At 60.2% G+C, this 20,696-nt stretch overlaps 1 protein-coding gene across 2 annotated transcripts; it reads right to left on the bottom strand.

The window, feature by feature from the left end:
• Positions 1–17,082: 17,082 nt before the first annotated feature.
• On the bottom strand, positions 17,083–20,245 carry FOXI1 (forkhead box I1). 2 transcript variants are annotated; one of them, XM_045828028.1, is made up of 3 exons: positions 19,666–20,245; positions 17,683–18,192; positions 17,083–17,325 (listed from the first exon to the last, which is right to left on the bottom strand). In XM_045828028.1, exons 1-3 carry the CDS (start codon positions 20,243–20,245, stop codon positions 17,237–17,239), a joined length of 1,179 nt encoding a protein of 392 aa, XP_045683984.1. In that variant the 3' UTR covers positions 17,083–17,236. The 2 variants fall into 2 exon arrangements, with proteins under 2 accessions (XP_045683984.1, XP_045683990.1); XM_045828034.1 differs by having other exon boundaries at positions 17,683–17,879; positions 19,656–20,245.
• Between the last annotated feature and the right edge of the window lie 451 nt (positions 20,246–20,696).

The following is a 20,696-nucleotide window of genomic DNA, read 5'->3' on the forward strand; positions in this document are numbered from 1 at the left end:
GGCTGGATCCCTTCTGGACAGACCTTGTATGTGATGCGATCCATTGAAAAACTGATGTATTTCCTTTCTTATGGTGGCAAGGAGAAATAGGTATTCCTCGCCAGCTGGAGGATGGAGCGGTTGAACGCAGGACTCCACGAGTCAAAGCAATGAATCAGCCAGGGAAACCCTCTCCGGGTCCAGGTGTGCCCTCACGCTGCTCCTCACGGGACCTCCGCTGAACCCGAGGGGCATAAAGAGTGCTTTATCTCTCGCCCAGGTCCGACCACAGGCAGGTGACTCCTTACTCATTAGTCACGGAGGGCTGGTGAAATGGAGAAGGCTGCTTAACAGCCAGGGCCTGGCAGGTACCGCCAGTGCGGCCCTGACCCGCACCAGGGTCTCAGCCCTCGCTTGTGTTTCTAGCCCTCTCGCTCCTGCTCCCCCAAGAGGTCCCCAGAAAGCCATCTGATAAGATGCGTTTAGGTATCTAATTTGCATGATCCTGACAATTTTCATGCAAAACACATGCAAATACTGAGGACAGGTTCCTGGGGACAGAGGTTGCCATGAAATGTTTCTCAAGTTTTAACCAAATGCCTCTATCAGTCTCAAGGAGAGGAGCTTTTGGTTCTGGCCTCTACTTACATCTGAAGGACAGCTGGATCCCTCCCTGTTCATGCCTCCTCTCTTCTGGCTCCTCATCTCACATCCGAAAGGGAGAAGAAGGGGCAATGGGACCTCTCCCGAAGTCGCTGGGACCCTGGGTCCCTAGTGAGGTGGCCACAAAGTCCTTCTGAATTCTCCAGCTGGGCCTGGGTGAGCCGGAGCCTGGGCGGGCTCCGGGCATGGTCCCAAGCCACCAGGCAGTGGTTGGAGCCAGCACTTACCAGAAGCAGGCTTTTGGGGGCCCCCTGGGGGCACCTGCCCGGTGTGTTTATACAGCGGTGGGGTCAGCCAGTTGACGAGATAGTGCACAAAGAGGCAAGCGCTACACAAACCCTGATGATTAATGAACGCCCTGAATACAGTGCATCTGGAGGGGTAACCGGATACCCTGCCAAGGGAAGGTCTGATTGCCAGGGAGGCTGCGGATTTCGCAGAGTCCTTTCCTGCTTCCTGGGCCAGGCCTGGCGGGCCCCGGCTACCGCCTCCTCCACCCCAGACGGGACATCTGTCCAGGCCAGGGCCCTGGGCGGCGTCTGCTTCGTGGGCCCTCGACCTGGGCAGGGGTGGACTGCCTTGAGTTTAATGCTCTGCTGTCACTGTCTGCAAATCCTCGATCATTTTTGAACAAGGGTCTCGCAAATTTTTAGTTTGCCTTGGGCCCCACCCACGATGTAGCTGGGGCTGACTCCCAGCACGGGGCCCTGGGATTGCCAAGGGTCACCGCAGCTCCTCAGCTCGGCATTCAGAGCCCTTTGCGGTTCACTTTCCTGACAGCCTCTCCAAGCTCCCCACACGCCGCAGGTGCAGGGACCTCCTGCCTTCGCCTGCGGTTCCGCCTCACTCCTTCCCACCTCTGCGCTCTGCGCTCCCTGCCCCCACCACGTCTGGTGAGACTCCTCCTCTCCTGCACTCCCTGTGGACTCCTCCTGATTCAGCAAGGCCCTGCGAAGGGTTGTTTGCGTCCTGAAGATGTCTTTGAAATCCTGCAGGCGGTGTGTGGCTCTGGCCTCCCTGCTTTCAGAATCCCTGAATACCATTGGAGCACTCAGCAACTAGGAGCCTGAGGGGATATCTCTATCTACCAACTGGCTGGGCAAGACATCAGCCAATGGGGGCTGATGGGAGGGGAGAGGCACAGCCCAGGAGCAGGACCCACTGCATGGACGGGCCTTACCCTTTCACTTGCTGGATGGTGGGAATCAAGGGACTTTGGGGTCCAGGACAGTGGTTATTTATGAGCCTTCAAGGAGGATATCAACCCTTTAAAGTGGGGACCGCAGACCCGGTGCATCGAAGAGCTCCCTACCCAAGCACAGCTGTCGGCAGGGGCAGTGCGGGGTCCATCCCTCTGTCCGGGTGTCCAGGAGCTGGCTTGGTGTGGAGTCGGCACTCTGAGAAGGAGCAGGGAAGGGCATGGCAAGGGCAGGAAGGTGCTCGGACCCTGGGTCCCGGTATGCTTCCGGGGGCAGGGGCGGCAGTAAAGCAGCTGCTCCCAGATCTGGAGCCCCGTGTCTTCCCAGCTTTCCCCACGGGACCCTCTACAGCCAAGGAGCCCAGCCTATTGCAAAGTGTCCTGGTGGGGTGGGGGTGGGGTGGGGATGGGAAGGGCTGGGGGAAAATGAGAAAAAGGAGGCAGTCCAGGCCTCCTGCATCTGCACAACACACAGAAACACACACACTCACCACCCCACCCCTCACCCACGTACACACACACACACACACACACACACCAGTACACACACCCATCATATATACCTCCACTCACACATACCACCCCCCACTTAAATACGCCCACACCCCCTAAAGCCAGGAGTGAGTGACCCACAGAAGCCAGCACGTGGCCAAGTCAGGCATTTCTGCTGGGTCCAGAGGGTGGTGGTGGGTGGGGGTGCTGCCGGTGCCCTCCTGGGTACAGGGAGGACTTGGAGAGGCAGAGACAGGAAGGTGGTGGGCGCCCAGGAGGGGCTGGAGAAGGGGATGAGCCTTAGGAGGTCATGGGGAAGGAGAGCACAGGCCAGAAGGGTGCAGGAAGAGGGGTGCGGGGCGGGAGGAGGGGGCTGGCCCGTGCGGGCCACCTTCCGCGCGCCAGGTGTGCCCTGGGCCCTGTGCAGACGTCAACCCTACGCTCAAACCACCACCCCCCCCCCCACGTGAGGTGGGAATGATGATCACGTTTCACAGGCTCAGACCCATGAGGTGGCCGGCCCCAGGGCCCCCAGCCTGAGAGGGGAACCCGCTCACTGACCCGCGTCTGCTGGACCCCATATCCCCTGCCTCTCCCACCTCGCACCCACTGGGGTGACGGGAGCTGGGTCAACGGACCCTCCCTGCCCGCACCGCCCGTCCCCGAAGGACGCAGCTGGTGGGGCGGCTGCCCCTCCTCCCCTGCTAGGTGCTCAGGAGCTCTAACTGGGGAAAAGGGCAGAGGCTACAGGGTGAAGAATTTAGGATAGAGCCGTGTTTTCCCGACTCTTGAGACACTTGTCACCGGGGGGCTGGATTATTCTTCATTGCAGGAGGCTGTCGCAGGCCTTGTAGGATGCTTGAAAACAGAGAATCTGTGGCCAGTACGGCCATTCCTTCCCATGTTACCACCAGCTGTGACAAACAAAAATGTTTCTGACATTTCCAAATGTTCTCGGTGCGGGGAAGGGGGAGGGGGGAGGGGGAGGGGGAGGGGACAAAAAAAGTCAGCCTCTAGCTGGGAACCTCAGGGTTGCACAGATGGCTAGCTTGTGAGGGTCTGGCCCCTTCCACACAGATTTGGGGTGCGGAGGAGCCAGCCACACACAGGGGGACGAACCGCGTGACCTCCGGAGGGCCTCGAGGGCGGCCCTGCAGGTCTGGGCGGGCCCCGCCCCGCCTTCCCGCACGGGCCACCGGACGCCCATAGAGACGCTTTGTCCAGCGGCTCCCTTCCGCCTGCTTCCCCAGCGTGGCCGGACCCAATGGCCAATTATGAAAATGAAAAATCCAGGCCTCAAATGAGTATTTTCCTTGGGTGCTTTGATTTCCCTGTAATAAGTGCCTGGCCACCAAGGAATCTCAGGAATGTGGCCTTGATAATGAAAACAGTCACCTGACCGGCACAGAGGCCTCCGCGTCTTGAGCGGCCCCTTCCCCTTTGGGCCGGGCCCTCCCTAGAATCGGCCGTCCCCTCTCTGCGCCCTGGACCCTGCCTCCCGAGGAGAGCAAGAGTCCTTATCAATGGCGGGCCTCCTATCAGGAGGGACAAAATGAAGCACAGCTCTGCCTCCAGCCGAACATCTTGTGATTGCTAGGATTGCCATTCCTGTGTTAACGTGTTACGGGGGTGGGGGGGGGCAGGGAGACACCGAGGTCAAGCCCCTTGCTCCAGGGCTCAGAGCTGGCAAGTGGAGGTGCTGGGATTTGAACTCAGGCAGCTGTTTCCAGAGCTGCTGCTCCAAAGAGCTGAGCCCCCTCCCCCGAACAGGGACCAGGTGTCTGGGTAGGCAGCCTGGGTAGGAGGGCACCCACCCAGGCAGCCTGGGTAGGAGGGCACTGGCTCTTGGTGCTCCCGGGCTGGCCAGGATGGTGCGGAGCTCCGCAAGGGGCACTCCTGGCCCCAGGAATCTCACCGCTGTCTGTAAACAATGGTACAGGGGTGGCCGGGGAAGGGGGACTGCTTGGCTGGGCAGGCCAGGGGAGCCCACCTTCCTCAGGGCTCCTCCTCAGACCCTAATTCTTTGACGTTTTACCCCAAAGAGCATGCCCCCAGATCAGGATGCCAGTCAATGGTATTTTCCCAGGCATCAGTATCTGGAAGCAGTTTAGGCACCGGCGTGGGTCCCGAGGGGGGTGGGCCGCAGGGCCTCCTGCACCTGGTAACTGGCACTCTCCTTCCTGCCTACCTGGGCGTCCTCCTCTGTACGCTGGAGGGGACACACCCGACATCACACACCTGTGCCGTTTAGTGAGACAGCACATGTGAAGCCTGCGGCACTCGCTCTCTGGAGACCCCTGTCGGGCTGGAGGAGGTGGAGGTCACCTAAGGTCCTTGGGGTTCATTTGGCTCACCTGTAAAGTACGGGTGACGACACAATCCCATCTCAGGGCCGAGGGCCCTCGGCATAATGCACAGAGGGCCCCGGGTGCTGGGGACAGCATGTGCAAAGGCCCAGAGGTGGGAAGGGGGTGGGCTGGCCCGGGGTTCCAGGCCATTGGGGCACATTCAAGAGAGCTGGGGATACAGGCTGGGCTGGCTCCGGTGTTGAGGCTGAAATTCTCTCTTGGCTTCTCAAGTCCTGGGACTTGGTGGGAGAAGAGATGTGATAAAGCTGAAATGACACCCTCCCCGGGCCCAGAGCTGGGTGTCCGGAGAAGCGCAAGCCGGTGGAGCGAGGGAAACAGCTTGGCGAGGCCAGGAAGGGAGAGATTCCAGGACCTGAGGCCCCGGGGGCCAGTGCCAGACGAGGAGCTGAGAGCTTCCCAGGCCTCGGGAGCATGGGCGCTGTGCTCCCTGGGTCGTGAGGAAGCCAGGTTCAGAGGGGCAAAGGCCTTGGCCACAGCCACACCGCTGGCCCTCGGTGGACGTGGGATTCAGGGGCAAGTGATGCCGTCCTGTGGCCTTAGCTGGTTTACCCTGCAGCCCTTTCGGGGCCCCCTTTCCTCAACAGGGGAAGGTGAAGGGCGGGTGGGTACCTGCCCCGGGTACCCCTCCCCCAAAACCTTTGTCATAGGTTCCTTTAAGGTTTGATCCCGCTGCATTACAAGTCAAGTCAGTTCAATGTGGTGTGAGGGTCTCCTGCGGCTGGTGTTCTGAGACCCTCCATCCACTCGAAGGTGCACCGCCGGGGTCACAGTGACAGGATGTGTAAAGGAAGGGCACGCTCGTGTCTGCCTCTGACGTCCTGCCGGAGGAGGCGCTGAGGAATGACCGCTGAGTGGATGATTCTCCCTCCCGCCGGGGCCTCTGGCCAGCACGCTGCGCCCTGCCATCCCTGCCCCAGCATGCCCTCTCTGGACGCTCCCAGCGCCCCAGACGCCCACCACCCCGCCCCAGCTGTTCAGCAAAACACTTATAGGCTGTGGGGTTTTGGGGTCAAACCCTGGCTTTGCTGCCTACTTGCTGTGTGACCTTGGATGGGGTAGTTAACCTCTCTGAGACTCGGTTTCCCCACCCCCTACATGGGGGGTGATAATAGTTCCTCATCCCTGGGACGGTGGAGGAGTTTCGGGAGACCCGTGCATTCTTCCTGGCCCCGGTGAGCCCCTGGTGGGAAGGGCAGATGCCGGCCAGGGCTGTAACCTTCCCTGCCCGGTCCTGGTCCTCGGCTGTCACCTGCAACAGGACGGCACTGGCCAGAAAGACAGAAGCACAGGCTGCAGGACGCGACCAGAGGTGTCTCCCCATCTCGTGTTCAGGATGGCAGGCTGGCATTTTTCCCACACTGGTGTGGATCTGTAAAGCAGCCGAGGGAAGAGGGGACGTAGGCTCCTGGAGACTTTCAGAGCCCAGTTCAGTCGGCTGCCAAAGCCCACGCTGGGCTGATTCAATGCCACGTTCCCTCGGTCGATGGCCACACCTGGCCTGGAAGGGGAGGAGGGAGGAGCCTCACAGGTTGTTATTATCCCCATTTTACAGATCAGCACCCTGCGGCCCACCCAGGTGAAGGGTGAATATGAGGTCACCTAGTGAAATGAGAGAAAGTGCTGGAATTGGAACTTGCTCTTCTTCCCAAGCCTTGGCTGCTAACCGCTGCACAGCACTGCTGCTCTCCTGTGAATGCCCGTGGGCAAGCGTCCGTGTGGCCACGAGACCCCAAAGGGAAAGGCTTTTCTTGGAGGGCATGTCTCGTGTGGCAGGGACCTTTATGGCGGACCCTGTGGTCCCCAGTGGGGTGCTAATGAGATTGGGGTCCCAGCGGCGTCTCCCAGGAAGCCTGCAGCCCCTGGGCTGTGGTGATTAGAGGCTCAGTTTCCGTGGGAGGGGGGTTCCTTCTGGCAGTCCCCAGCCACCATGTCCCCAGCACCATAGTGCCCCAAAGCAGAGCTTGCCCAGGTGCCAGCCCGAGCCCAGGGTGACGTCGCCGTGTTTTATTTTTTCAGTCATCACCAGTGGATGTCTGTCTGGTGCCGAGGCTGTGGCTGGGGTTCCGGGTTGGCTGAGATACCCAGAAAAAACCGCAATTGCTCTGGGCCTTCCACCTACAGGAACCCAAGAGGCCAAGCCAAGGAGCTGTGCCAAGCCTGGCTCCCTGTCTGCCCACGGGGCGGGCCTGGCCGAAACAGGGCTCCCTCTGCCTGCCCCCGAGTCTGCGCTCGCAGGCCCGGGGCCTCGGACGGAACCCCTAGGGCCCAGGCCCAGGCCCTCCTTGCGTCTGTGTCCTAGAAAGTGCTGGAAGGCCTGCTGGGAGGTGGGCAGAGCAACTGTGGGGATGCGGAGAGGAGGGCCTGTTTCTGAGAGTCGGACTCCTGTCCTCACGCTCTCTCCTCACTGCTCAGGCTGGCGGCGGAGGACTAGAGTGCCAAGAAGGGAGGGGAGGGGAAGCCCCAGGGAACTGGAGAAACTGAGGCTGAGAAGTAAGCAGGATTCCACCTTTAGAAATCACTGGGGAAGCCTGGGATTTTATCCTGGGAGAGTGGCGAATTAAAGGTAGGTTTAAGCAGGAGGGGCACACCGTCCAACTAGTGTTCTAGAAAGATCTCTGGAGCAGGAATACCGAAGCATGGATCTGTCAGTGTTCTCCAGAGAAGCAGAACCAGTTGGACATAAGTTATTTACCTCTCTGTCATCCGCCGAGACCCGAAGGAGCTGGCCCCTGTGATTGCGGACCCCGGCAGGTCGGAGCCCCGCAGGGCCGCCCGAAGACTGGGAGCTTGGGCGGGATTTGGTGCTGCTGCGGTCTGGGGCCAGGGTGACGTCACCGGTGTGCTGTGATGCGCACCCAGAGGCCTCTGGGGGTCTGGACTCGGTCATGTCCCTGAGCTGGGGAACAGTTTCTCCCCAAAGCCAACCTTGGTCTAGACTCCTCTTCTCCTGCATCCAGGCGCCCCCTGTACTCCCCCCAACCCCAGGGCACATCCCTGCAGCTGTCCGGCGGGAGCTGTGAAGTCTTTGAGGGTCAAGGTCGTGTCTTATTTCAGGGACCACGGCATTAACACAGTGCCTATCGCCTAGAAGGTGCTTGATAAACATGAAAAAAATGGGGACTGTCTGTCCGGACACCATCCCTGTACTGCATGCCTCTCTCAGCACCCCCAGCCCCTGCCTCCCCCCTGACCCGCGGGGCACTCGGCCCCACACACCCTGCAGAGCCGAGGCGCATATAGGCCGTGGGGTTGGGGATGGAGCAGGCCTGAGGCCGCATCGTGGTTCTGATAGCTGCACGAAACCTGTTTACAAATAAATGTTGATGGATCGACGGATTGATTGACTCACTCATTCATTCATTTAAAAAACTTCTACATGTCTATTCATTCGACTTTCGTTGGGTACCTATGTAAGCCAGACTCGGGCGCGGGATTCACACAACAGAGTTGAGGCTGTGACCCCTGACCTTAACAAGGACACCTTCTGGGCAGGGGGAATTCACCCAGAAAATAAAGCAACACCTCTTGAAGACAGTGACAGCAGAGATAAACACAGGGTGTTCAAGGAGCTTGGGAGGAACCCTAACCCGGTTGGGGGAGGGGACGGCTGGGCTCAGCCTGAAGGATGCGCAGCGGGGGAGCGGCCGGCAGAAGGCCGCCCGGTGGAAGGGTCCGTCCGATCGGGCCAGGGCGGCCTGGGGCCCGCGCACAGCAGGGGGGAGGTTTCCCAACGCAGCAGTTCTTTGGCACTCCTTCTGGGAATTCTTTGTCTTTTCCTGCTTCTCAGCATCCAGGCCAGCAGCTCCGTCTGGTTCTTGCCATGAAGACTCTGCCCCGTGCCAGGCCGACATGAGCGTTCCCTCCCCACTCCCACCCCCTCAGGGAGCCTGAGCCGGCGGGGAGGGGTTGGGGGCTGGCGGAGGGAGGGCGGTGGGCACCACCTGGGCAAGAGGGCTGTCGGCAGACGCCAGGCTCTCCTCACCGCAGAAAGCCACGCCTGTCCTGTGTGGGCCTAGAAGTCCTGCCTCTCCGTCCCCACCTGTTGAACGGGGGTAGACAATCCCATTTCAGTGAAAGGAGGCTCATCAGCCATTGTATCCCCTTAGCCTGGGACAGAACAGGCCCAGAGTAGCGGCTGAAATGTAAGCATGGAAACAAGAGAGGCTCGGGGGAGACCTGTGCTAAACACGTGGTTACGAGGGGGAGGAGCGTGCCTTCACGGGGGATGCGTCCCTGTAGGGTGCTCACCGAAGCGTGGTGCTCACCCGTGTTTTTGCTGGTTTCTCCCTTAGGCCAGGGACCGTGTCTGAGGGGACCCGTGTCCTAGTGCCTGGAGGAGCCAACGGACGTTTGCGAAGGGCCCGCCACGGGCCGGCCTCTGTCTCGGCCCCGATCTCCTTCGGCTTTCCTCGCGGCCCCTTGCATGGGGGAGGCGCTGAGGCTCTTAGGAAACTCGGGCCCCATAAACGTTTATAGGCAGATTGAATCGCTGCCTGCGATGTAGACCAGAGATTATAAAAGGGCTTCATTTTACGGGCCAACATCTCCTTGTGCGGGCCAATTAACCTGAACCGTATTCTATTCCGAGAAAGATTCTGCGGTTGTCGACTGGTGGCCCCACCCTCCCAAGATAGGGCCACACCTGAACCCTAGCGGCCTGTGGATGGGATCTTATTGAAAACCAGAAATAGGAAAAATTGGAAAACTACATTTGTAGATGACATTAAGTTAAGGGTCGTGAGATGAGTTTATCCTGGGTGACAAGGGCGTGTCCTGAAGTTACTGGTGAGTGTCCTCAGAGGGCGCAGGAGAGGAGAAGGCTGGTGAAGGAAGGCAGAGGCTGGAGTTTTGCAGCCGCAAGCCAAGGGGCATCTGGAGATGCTAGAAGCTGGGAGAAGCAAGGAATAAGCCCCACCCTGGAGCCTTTGGAGGGGTGTGTGGACCCCTTGGTTTCGGCCTTCTGGCCTCCAGAGCTGTGAGAGAACGACTTTCTGCCATGGCAAGCCACCGCGGTTGCGATATTCCAAGGGAGCACAGGAGACTGACACGTGGCCTTCTCGGGGCTCCGTGGGAAGCAGCGTGGGGATGGACTCGTAATGTCTGCATGGGCAAGAGAAGGCAAAGTGCGAGGGCGCACGCTAAGTGTCACCGACCTTGATTTAGACCAATCGGGGCTTCTGGTTCGGGGCTTCCTCTGTGCTGGCAGCTACAAGATCATTCCATGACAGCGACTCAGCCCTAGACGGAAATTTCAGAACAGAAACCAATCAGGACGTGTGTCCCCTGGTGAGCAGAGGGTGGGGGACAGGTGGAGGCAAGGGCCGCATGAGTAGCTCCGTCGTCGTCGGCTGAGTGACATAATCCTGAAGGTGGGAGACCTTTTGGGAACTGGGGGAAAGGAAAGGCAGTAGCTGGACTTCTTTTTCTCCTTCTCCCTTCTGTGCCTCTGATAGGACCACAGAGAATCATCCAGAAAACATAAGGGCTGGCATGGGCAGGGAAGTCACCCTGGACGGAGTCCTGCTTTTACTGGAGTCGTCCATTCTGGAGTCTAACAGTCCCTCCGGTCGGGGCCTCCCCTTCCCTCCCACCCCTGAGCCCTTCACGCTGCCATTGAAACTTTTGTTTTCCTGTGCAATCCATGGAAAACATTACAACCGCACTCCCTCCTCCACGGAGCAGGAGGGAAGCCCAGTGTGGGGACAAGCCTGTGGAGACATGGTCCCCAACCCTGGCGGTCACCCTTTTTTGCTGTGTGATCTTGGAGACGTAGCTAGCACTGGCCCTCAGATGGCCCACATCTGCACAGTAGGGAAAAAAATAACACTCACATTGAGGTGTCCCTTTGCGGATTCAGCTAGGTCACCCACATGCATGTGGCCGGTCCCTGTACTTCAACACTGTGCAGACAGGTTTAATCGACAAAGTGTTGGCATCAACAAACAGACTCACACAATCAGTCGTCCCGCTGAATTTGGACCCCTTGAGCTTCTTGCCTGGACGCGCAGTAATCGCCATTTACCAGGCCCTGTCCGAGAGCCAGGCGCCAGGCCAAGCTTTCCCGCCCACCCAGCAGCCCGTTCTCGTAGGCCGCATTGCTGTGCGCGCAGAGCAGGGGGCACACCGAGGCTCAGAGAGGCGAGTGGCTGGCCCAGGGCGACAGGGTGCATGGAAGATCTGTCTCTCCGCCGTCATGTGGCTCAGCCTCCGCCCTGAGGACTCCTTCTCCAGTGCTCCTTCACCGTGCTTGGGCGAGGGGAGTGGAGCCCAGGACCCCTGTGCTCTCCTCGGACCACGGACGCTTCGAGGAAAAAGGGAGCACGTTCCCAGGCACCCACCAGAGTCCGGTGCCGGGTTCCCATCTCCGCGTGTGTCAGAAAGGGTGCACGCGAGAGTGGGTAAGGAGCTGAATAGTGGAGGGTTTCTAAAAACTGTCTTGCGTTTTAATAAAGTGGAACCTTTATGCTCTGATGAAGGAGATCGGAGTTACTGCCCACCTTCTACTCCCCCCCCCTCGTTTCCCCAGCAACGCCGCCCCTGTCCGGGGTTCCTCTGTCTGAGGGGTTAACAGCGTCTGCTCAGCCTTGGCCTGGAGGTGGGGCCTAGGGGTCGTGTAGGAACCATGCTGGGTGATGCTGATCTTGTTCACGCTACTTCCCCAACAGCACCCAGCTCGTAGCAGGCCAAGGGCTTCTTTGCTGCATGAGTAATAATGACTCAGTGCTATTCTCAGCTGTTTCAAAGTCATTAATCGTGGGGCCTAATCGTCCTGGTTTGGAACTGGGCTCTCTCCTCTCCTGCAGGAACCAGCTGCAAGCGGGGGGTTTGGTTTGAGCTGGTCCTTCCATTGGAGGGGTGCCTGTCCATTCCCCGGCTGCCGCCCACAAAGGGTTAAGCCTCAGGCTGCGCGCCTGGGTGTTCTGCAGCCCTGCCTTGCCCCATTACCCTGCCTCCAGCTGAGAGCGGGCCATTAGTTTACTCATAAACAGGTGGCACACTCCACCTGAACAGCTAGAGATCAAGGCCATTTTCAAGCTGCAGCTCTGAGCGCTGGCTGCTTCCTGCTCCCCGGGGCCACCCACCACCTCAGTCTCCACAGTCTGTGGCTTGTCCTTCAGGCAGCTGCCTGTCCTCTGGAGACCCCTAGGTGTTTAGTAAGACCCTGGGGACCTGTGACATCCACACGGACAGAGGGGGGATCTGTGAGCGGGCTCCCAGAATCAGGGAGGGCAGGACAGCCCTGGTCAAATGCCGCACACCGGCCGAGCCAGGGGCAGCCCGGAGACCCCTCATTCCAGCCGGTAGGCCGGCGTCTTCCCAGAGTTCAGGAGCCTCCCTTAACCCCCTACTTCTAGTGCCATCTGATCTCCATGCGTGGCCTTTCTCGCAGGTGTCTGTCTCCTCCCCACCGGTCAGAAGAGACGGTTAGCTGCCCGGACAGTCCTGATTATGAACCGCTTAGCGAGTCCCGTGAGACCGTGACCCCTGGCCCACCACGCACGTCTGTGAGGCCCATGGAATGAGAATGTTTTCTTTTTTAGCTCCCTGGATGATTGAAACAAAAATAACAGAAGAAGCCTATACTGTGATGTGTGAAGAGGACACGAGAGTCACATTTCAGGGTCCACACAGTTTCGCTGGAAGGAGACACGCTCACCTGTGCGGCCACCATCTCTGGGGCCTCTGCCAGGTGCAGAGCTGAGGAGCTGGGGCCGCACCCAGCCCTACGCGGCTCCGTGCGCTGCAAACCCCAGGGAGGCCGCACAGGCGCCCTCCAATAGGAGCCCCTGGCACCCACCGCAGATCCCAGTCGCGGGTGGGCCCACCTGCACGGGAGTCTGAATGAGATGAGATGCTAGCCGCCCCCCGCCAAAGCATCCCACCGTCTCATCAGTAGAACTGTATTCCGACGCATTGGACTGGAGGATTATTATTTTCCTTAATACAACTTCAGGAGAATTCTTTTCTCTCTTTTTTTTTTTTCATAGTATCTTAGGTTTTGTCTCTCGGCCCTCAGAGTGTCAAGTGTTTGCTATTTGGCCCTTTATAGAAGCTTTCTGACCTTTGACCTAGACCCTTGAACTGTGTCCTTATTTTGTCCTCTCAACTCTATGTCCTAAGTCATCTTACACCCAGACAGAGCCTAAAGATCCTTTGCAGACCGCGGGCAAATCTGGGCTCGAAATGTCCTCACCACCCTCAGCGGTGCACGAGAATGTAAAGGGAGGAACTGTTGAAACGCATCCCTTGTCCCCGCCTCCTGACCAGCTCCCTTCTCCCCGCCCGGTGTGGGCAGCACCCCCCTCCATACGCGCAGGGACGCCTCTGTGACCCATCAAGGGCCCATTGGTTGTCCTGTCCTCTGCTCTGCCTCCCCGTTAGTTAATCCTGGTCGCTGGCTGGATCAGCTGATACCCAAGCAGTGGGCAGCTACATGCCCATCTATCAATCATCGTGCCAGTGGCCCAGTCGTTGGGAGATCCCACCTGGCACCAATCGCAACCCCCGGGACCGAGGGGGTGCCCTGGGAGGGGGTGGCCTGGGGGGGGGTGCCCTGGGAGGCAGGACCTGGAGTTGTGTTCGGCTGCCTCTCCACCACTTCCTCACTGGGCCACCTTCTTTCTTTGCTCTGGCTCTCCAAGTCTGCACCTCCTCCCCTGCAAAAGGCGGGGCTCGGGCTAGGTACTGCAGCCTGAAGACTGGCAACGAGGCACCTCCGTGGGGACAGCTCCAAGTGTTGCCAACGCCCCCACCCCCACCCCTGCAAGCAGGGAAAGCTAGCCCTGTGGAAGTTCCCATCTGCAGTCTCGGACAGACAGATGTCTCTTTAAGTATCTGCAGCCCTTCCCCCCGCCCTTCCCCCTCACTCCGCGACCACATGCCCCCGGGATTTCTGGACTGGACTCCTCTCCCACAGCTCGGGGCTCAGCCAGGCCCCATTTCTTCTTCCAGGATCAATGATTTTTCCTTCTTCTCACCTTAAAGAACAATAATGAATCACCCTGGGAGCCCCACAGTCCTCTCTATTATTCCCTCCCTGCTCTGCCTTTGGATTTCCTCTTTGGTTGTGTAATTTGGCCTTTACAATATCCTTTCCATGCTAACACAAGAGGAGGGGGGCACGGGGAGGAGGTGCTGGGGGGCGCTGGGCCTCCTGGGCCTCCTGGGCCGGGAACCAGGGAGCTCTCGAGTCCTGTTTCTCCCTCACTGTCACCTCGCCCCCGCCCCTTGGAGCTTCGGTCATCCAGGGCCAATGCCCTTTTCTCTTAAGAATGTCATGTATTTACGTGAGTATTCTGCCTTGAGGCGTACTCCCCTGCCCTGCCCCCGCGCACATAACATGGACATTTAGACGCCTAGCCCAGGGTTGGGGGTTGAAAATAGGTGGTTGGAGGATGAGTGTGCAAACCAGTGGTTTGGAGACACTTCTGCGTTAGTGGGCTTCTACTGTCCTTTTGCTCCAGCCTTGCCTCCTCCAGATAGGCTTTCTGGACTCTCCCACATACAGGAAATTGTCTCCTCAGGCCCTTTTTTGGCATAGGGGGTCCTGTCTTCCGGGCAATGCCAAATGGTGGGAGGCTAATAAACGCAACGTCCGTCCATAGCAACGTGCATGCTGCTCACTTGTTAGTGAGTAACCAGGTCCCCTGCCTCTGTCTCTTCCCCCTTCCCTCCCCCTCTCCAGCCCTCATTTCTTCTCAGGGCAACAGAACCACAGGACGGGCCAGGCCAGGCCAGCCCGAGGAAGCTGACCAGGGAGACCCCTTTCCAGAGCTGGGTCCTGCCCTTCAGCCCCGGGACCGGCACCCCGTGCACCTCCCCTTCCAGGAGCTCCTGGCGCCGCTACCAGGAACTCCCCACGCATCGCAGACAAGCACTGGCAGGGGCTTCGTGCGGTCAGAGCCCTGCAGACGTTCCTTTCACTGCTGTGCCCATGAACTTCAGGCTGCCAAGAATGCAGTGTGGGGGACCTTGGTTCTACATGGCCATCTCCCCTCCCCACCTCCGGGGAGGCTGGCCCCGCTCGAGACCCCTCACACCCAGCCCCTTGCCCAGTCGGCACCCCTGGCCGGCCTCCTGTGGCGGAGGAGGGGGCCTGAGGGGCTGGCAGGGGCGTTACCGACGGAAACGGTAGGCCTGCAGGATTGGGCAAATTGGGCGGCGGCGGGATCTGGTGGGACAAAAAGCTTCAGGGGCCTGTATGTTAACTCTGCCTATGACCTTGTTTCCCTGGTGACCCCATGGAGTCCCTTCCTCTCCCAGACTCAGGGTTCCTTTCTGAGCAGCAAGGCGTAGCCCGTTCCAAGTTTTCTGGGGCCATGGGCTGTCCCACACTGTGTCCCCTCCCTTTTCTGCTCTCGGCCACCCCCACCCCCACCTCCACGGCCGGGAGACCTTAGCTCCCTGCGGAAAGGGATCCCCCTGGAAAGGAGCCACGGGGAGGCCCATATTTCACATCCCGGTTTCCCCGATGTTGCTCTCCTGCGGTCAGTCCCGGTCTCCCCAGGGCTCGGTGGTGCACCGGGTGGCAGTCAGCCGTGGCGTCGGCCAATCTGTGCTGGCATCCTGGCTGCGTCTCTTTCACCGAGGTACACGACGTCCCTCTCCGGGCCTCAGTCTTCTCTCCCGTGAGATAGAGACAATAGCATTGATTGCATTGGGGTTGTCTGGAGGATCAAGTCCAACAGGACAGGTCAAGTCCTCACACAGTGCCTGGCACGGGGCACACCTGCAGTGGCAGCCGTTGGCATCACCATTATTGTTGCTGGTATCCACCGCCCCCCCGGGTGCCACTCTGGGCAGCAGAGCCCTGCAGAGCCTGCGGGGGCAGCTTGGCATGGCCGTGCAGGCAGTCAGGGGGCCTGGCTTGAGCCTTCTGTGTGCACGTCCGAGGAGGGGACTCCCGCCAGGAAACCTCCAGCTTCCACGCACAATTCTCAGTGTGCGCTGTGCCAGGCACCCCCACGCTCTGCCCGTTCACACACTCACGGGCTGTTGTGAGGACACAAGAGCTCCCACTGCGTGGCCCTCGCCCCCAGCACCTGCCCACTGCCCTCCGTGAACTGGACTCAACGGTGAGGTTGCCATCGCCGCCAGGATCAGCCACATCTGGCGGCGCGATGAGGCGCCGGCATCAGAAGACCTGGGGTACACCCTGGGTAGACCTGGGGACTTCGGGCACGTTGCCCAACCACCTGGACCCTCAGTTTTCCTGTCTCAATAATGGGGCAGCCCCACCGCTTCGAGGGGCCGCTGGGGGCGTCACAGCACAGCTGTGAGGGAGGCATGCGCTGTGAACGCCAGGCGCTGCCTAGGCCGTAGTTTGTGCTCAGGGTGGATGGGGTGCTTCCGTGTGCCTGCCCCTGCCTGCCAGCTCCCCTCTTTTCCAGGGGGGCCTTGTCCTGTCTCCACGCCAGCGTGAAGGTGGGGAAGAGCCTTGGGCCTGTTCTTTCTCTGCCTGCTGTCCCCAAAGCGGGCAGCCCGGGATGCACTTGGCCCCAGGTGGAGTCGGCCGGCAGCTCAGAAACAGGGAAACTCACAAGGAAGCAACACATGTGGCTTTATACTTATTTCTTTTATTTAATAAGAAAATAAGAAAACAGAAAAAAAAACCCATATTTCCCAAGGTATATTATGATAAGAGCTCAGGCATGCAAAAATACATATAAAAGCAAGAAAAACCCCTCCCAGACCCCCGGGTAGCGGGTGCAGGTGGTGGTCCCGTCTCCCAGGCAGTCGCCTCTCCCAGGCTATGAAAACAGAAGTGCCTGTTCCTCCCTGTTTCTCTCCGAAGACTCGGCCACCTCCCGCTCACCGGCCCATGACATACACCCAAGAAGCTGCGCTATACAAGGTTTTGCAGGTGGGTAACCCTGGGGTGGAGGACTTGGGGTGCACCATTCCTGTCCCTGCCCTGCTCAAGGTCTCCGGAGCTGGGTAAGCGACGCCCCTCTGTGGGGACAGATTGGACACACTGCCCTGTGGGGGCACAGCTTCAGTTCCCCTCCTTGCAAAAGGGGTGTCTGCAGGGAAGTGGGGATCACAGAATAACCTGGGCCGGGGCCAGCTGTGCCCAGGACTGGGGCTAAGTTTTGCGGGATGGCCAGGAGGCGGTGGAGGTACTCCTGGCTCTGCCACTTCTTAGTTGGTGTTGGCCTGGGAGAGTTACTTAACTTTCTAAAACCCCAGTTTTCTCATCTCTTAAAGGAGGAAGTTCCTATGAACCCCACAAGGTAACTGTACATAGTAAGTGTGGCCATGCCTTCAAAGAGCCTGGTACGGCTCCCAGCACATAGTAGGCATTCAACAAATGGCCGCCACGGTTACTGTTAACCTAGCACCAGCATTTCCATTGCAAAGTTGGTGGGAGTGTGCTCAGGTACACAGGACACACAGAAGGTTTACATCACCTTCTAGAAGCAGGATAGAGATCTCTGAGCTTCCTGTGCCTCTTTGGTCAGTGTAGAGGTATGTACAACAAGGGTGCTGGCCAGGAGGGCCTCAGCGTGACCCTCTGGCTCGGGAGGGCCCCATCTTAGAGGCTGGTGCCCTCTGGGGAGTAGAAGATGCTGCTGGCGTCGGCCCCATCATAGAAATGAGGGCCGACCTGGCTGATGACAGCACCTCCGACAGCACCTCCAACAGCACCTCCCATAGCACCTCCCATAGCACCTCCGACAGCACCTCCCATAGCACCTCCGACAGCACCTCCGACACCACCTCCCATAGCACCTCCGACACCACCTCCGACAGCACCTCCGACACCACCTCCCATAGCACCTCCGACACCACCTCCGACAGCACCTCCGACACCACCTCCGACAGCGCCTCCGACACCACCTCCGACAGCGCCTCCCATAGCGCCTCCGACAGCACCTCCAACAGCACCTCCCATAGCACCTCCGACAGCACCTCCGACAGCACCTCCAACACCACCTCCCATAGCACCTCCGACAGCACCTCCATAGCCGTAGCCGTAGCCGTAGCCGTAGCCCAGAGTGTTAACGGGCATGGGGTTGGCCCACTCAACCCCCACCCCCTGGTTGGCGAGGGGGCCCACGTGGCTGCCAAGGTTGGTGAGTGGGGCGTAGGTGTTGAAATTCACCAGGCTCTGCCCCATCTTGTCAGCAGACTCGGGGCCCGGACCCGGCGCGACCACGGGGCGGCTCACGGGGCGGCTCACGGGGCCCGGCCCGTTCACGTAGGTGGTCATGGACGAGAAGAAGCTGTTGAGGCACGGGGTGCTCGGCGGGGCCACGGCCAGCTGCTTCGCGGGTCTGGGGCCGTCCGGCGGGGTGGTGTTCCGGGCGCCTCGGGCATCCGCGGTCTTGGCGCCGCCCGCTGCCGCCGGGAGGCTGCTGTTGGTCTTCTCCGAGGTCGAGGTGCTCGCGGCGGAGGACCCATCCGACTTCCTCTTCCTCTTCCTGCGGAAGTTCCCGTTGTCGAACATTTTCTCGCAGTTGGGGTCCAGGGTCCAGTAGTTCCCTTTGCCTGGAGCAAAAGCGGGGAGCGGTGAGTCGGGAGACAGACAAAAGGCTCAGCTCCTGTTCCTCGTCCTCGGCCCCGATCAGACCATGAGGCCTGGGAACTTGGGCGAGGCATCCACCGGGACAGAGAGCAAACCACCGGGACAGAGAGCAAACGTCCAGGACGGAGGAGCGGAGAAAGCCACAGCCAGCCCCACCCACACCCGACCCATCTCAGGCGAGTGCCCCCCTCGCAGCTAGAACGACAAAGGCCTGAGTCCTGAGGCTGTTCACAGGAGGCCTCCTTAGAAGAAGTTCAAGTGCCACGTGGGGGTGGGGTGGGATGGAGAGACCCAGGTGCTCCCATTGTTGAGGTGAAAAAAAACTCGGGAGGAAATCGGGGCTCCCCAGAGGTCTCAGGCCTGGAGTCCAAAAGAGGACTGGGTCCCGGCTTTGCCCCTCCCGGACTGAGGGACCTGGGGGGAGCCGGAGTCTCCCAGTCTGAGCAGTGGGCCCCTGGGAGCTGCCCCTCCTCCCTCCGGCTGACGGGGAAGCACAAACACTCCGTGTGGACTGCGAGGTCCGAGGCTGAGCTAAGGCCTGACCTCTGCCTGCCCCTCCCTATCTCTGGGCCTGAGGGTATAGCCAGCTAGGGGACGGGAAGGGACAGAGCCCTGCCCTTGCTAGCCTCGCGCCTGCGGGAGAACTGGAACGGGGACTTCGGTTCTGCAAAGCAGAGGCGGGCGTGTTTACGACTCTCCGAGTCTCCGAGGCTCCGAGTCTCCGTACAGCTCCGCATGGCGGAGACCCACCCTTCACCAGGGAAGGTCCGCAGTCCGGCGTCGTCGGAGAGACCTCCGCTCAGCTCACATTCCGCCACAGCCCCTTCGCTCGGCCTCTCCCGAGGCGGGCTGCGACCCCCTACCTGCGATTTCCCTTATCTGCAGAATGGGCTTCCTGCCAGCTATCCCGCAGCACCGCGTTCAAGGAGGGGGTATAACTAAGGCAGCTGCGCAATGCGGCTCGTAGCGTCTGTTCAGAAACATTCCATCTCTTCCCAGGGACCCCCTAGGGCTTTTAGTCCGATCTCTCACCCGCCCCCCCGCCAGGACTTCTTCGCGGCAGACCGAGGAGCGCCTGGGAGCGCCTGAGAGCGCCTGGGAGCGCGGGGGAGCTCCTGGGAGCGCCTGAGAGCGCCTGTGAGCGCCAAAAACGCACGCACTATCTCAGCCCCCGCCGCAAGTCTCTGGAAGAGGCACTGTTCGCGTCCCTGTTGTTCAGAAGGGGAAACTGAGGCTCAGCCAGAATGGAATGTTCTCCTTCACAGCGGACGCCCCCTCCCACCGCCCCTCACCCCCCCACCCTTGCCGCCCTCTGGTTTCAGGAGGCACAGAAGGAAGGGAGGCTTCCCCGGGAGCCCCCCGGTGGCTTGCCGAGGGAGTGCACCCCCTCCCCACGCTCCGGGACCCCCTCCCCACGCTCCGGGACCCCCTAGTACCTGGGTCGTCCTCATCGCGGGGCACCTTCTTGAAGCAGTCGTTGAGAGACAGGTTGTGGCGGATGGAATTCTGCCAGCCCGCCTTGCTCTTGTTGTAGAAGGGGAAGTTGTCGGCCACGTACTGGTAGATCTGGCTGAGAGTGAGGCGCTTCTCCGGGGCCCCGTGAATGGCCATGGCGATGAGCGCCGAGTAGGAGTACGGGGGCCGCACCAGCTTCATCAGCTCCTCCTGAGACGGCACAGGCATCCAGCCCCCCTCGCCACCCCCCATGCCAGCCATGCCAGGAAGCATCTGCCTCTGCACCCCGTAGGCCTGCGGCATGTAGGGGCTGGGGGTGGGGTTCGGCACGTAGGGCTGCGGCGCCATAGACTGCCCGTTGAACCAGACGTACGGGTTGGTGGCGGCCCCATACTCACTGCCCACCTCGAAGGAGGGGTTCCGCGGAGGGGCTGGCAGGCCCTGCGGGTGGAAGGCGTTGTTGTCATAGTAAGCATGCATCTCCGGGGGCTCTTGGCCGATGCTGGGAAACTGCGGGTTGCCGCGTGGGGGTGAAGGCCCCGGAGGATCGAAGGAGCTCATGGTCGGGCTGGGCTCTGCTGGACGCTGCTCGGACACCTGCCTGGCACCTGCTTGGAAGGCTGTCTGTGCAGGTGCTGCGCAAGTCCTAGCCTTACTTTTATACCCCTGAGGGCTTGGCCCCACCCAGGGGCGGCCGCCTGGGAGGAAGGACCCGCCCCTTTGCCCTCCAGCAGTCCCAGTGCCCACGAGACAGGACGGGAACCTCCCTGCTGGCCGCATCAGGTCCCGCTAATGACACGCTCAGACCCGCCCCTTCCAAGAGGTTTCCTCTTTCCTTCTCCACCTCCTGTTCTCTCTCAGCCTCTTTGCCCTGTTTTTCCCCCTCCATTCCGTCCCATTTTTCCCTTTCCCCTCCTCACTCTCTCATATCTTCTTACCTTTTCGCCCCCCCTTCCTTCTCGCTCCTGCCCTCCTCGTGCGCTGCGGTCCTTCATTCCTTACTCCTCGTCGT

This window comes from Phyllostomus hastatus, unplaced genomic scaffold, assembly GCF_019186645.2.
Source record: "Phyllostomus hastatus isolate PE091 unplaced genomic scaffold, TTU_PhHast_1.1 phas_contig_150, whole genome shotgun sequence".
Classification (NCBI taxonomy): Eukaryota; Metazoa; Chordata; class Mammalia; order Chiroptera; family Phyllostomidae; genus Phyllostomus; species Phyllostomus hastatus.

Excerpts from the sequence above, each read along its gene's own strand:
- FOXI1 (XM_045828028.1), bottom strand. The coding sequence starts at position 20,245 with ATGAGCTCCTTCGATCCTCCGGGGCCTTCACCCCCACGCGGCAACCCG. Across the intron at positions 18,193-19,665 it reads CCGCGATGAGGACGACCCAG|GCAAAGGGAACTACTGGACC; the intron begins GTACTAGGGGGT and ends CTTTTGCTCCAG. Across the intron at positions 17,326-17,682 it reads CACTCTGGGCTACGGCTACG|GTGCTGTCATCAGCCAGGTC; the intron begins GCTACGGCTACG and ends GTGCTGTCGGAG.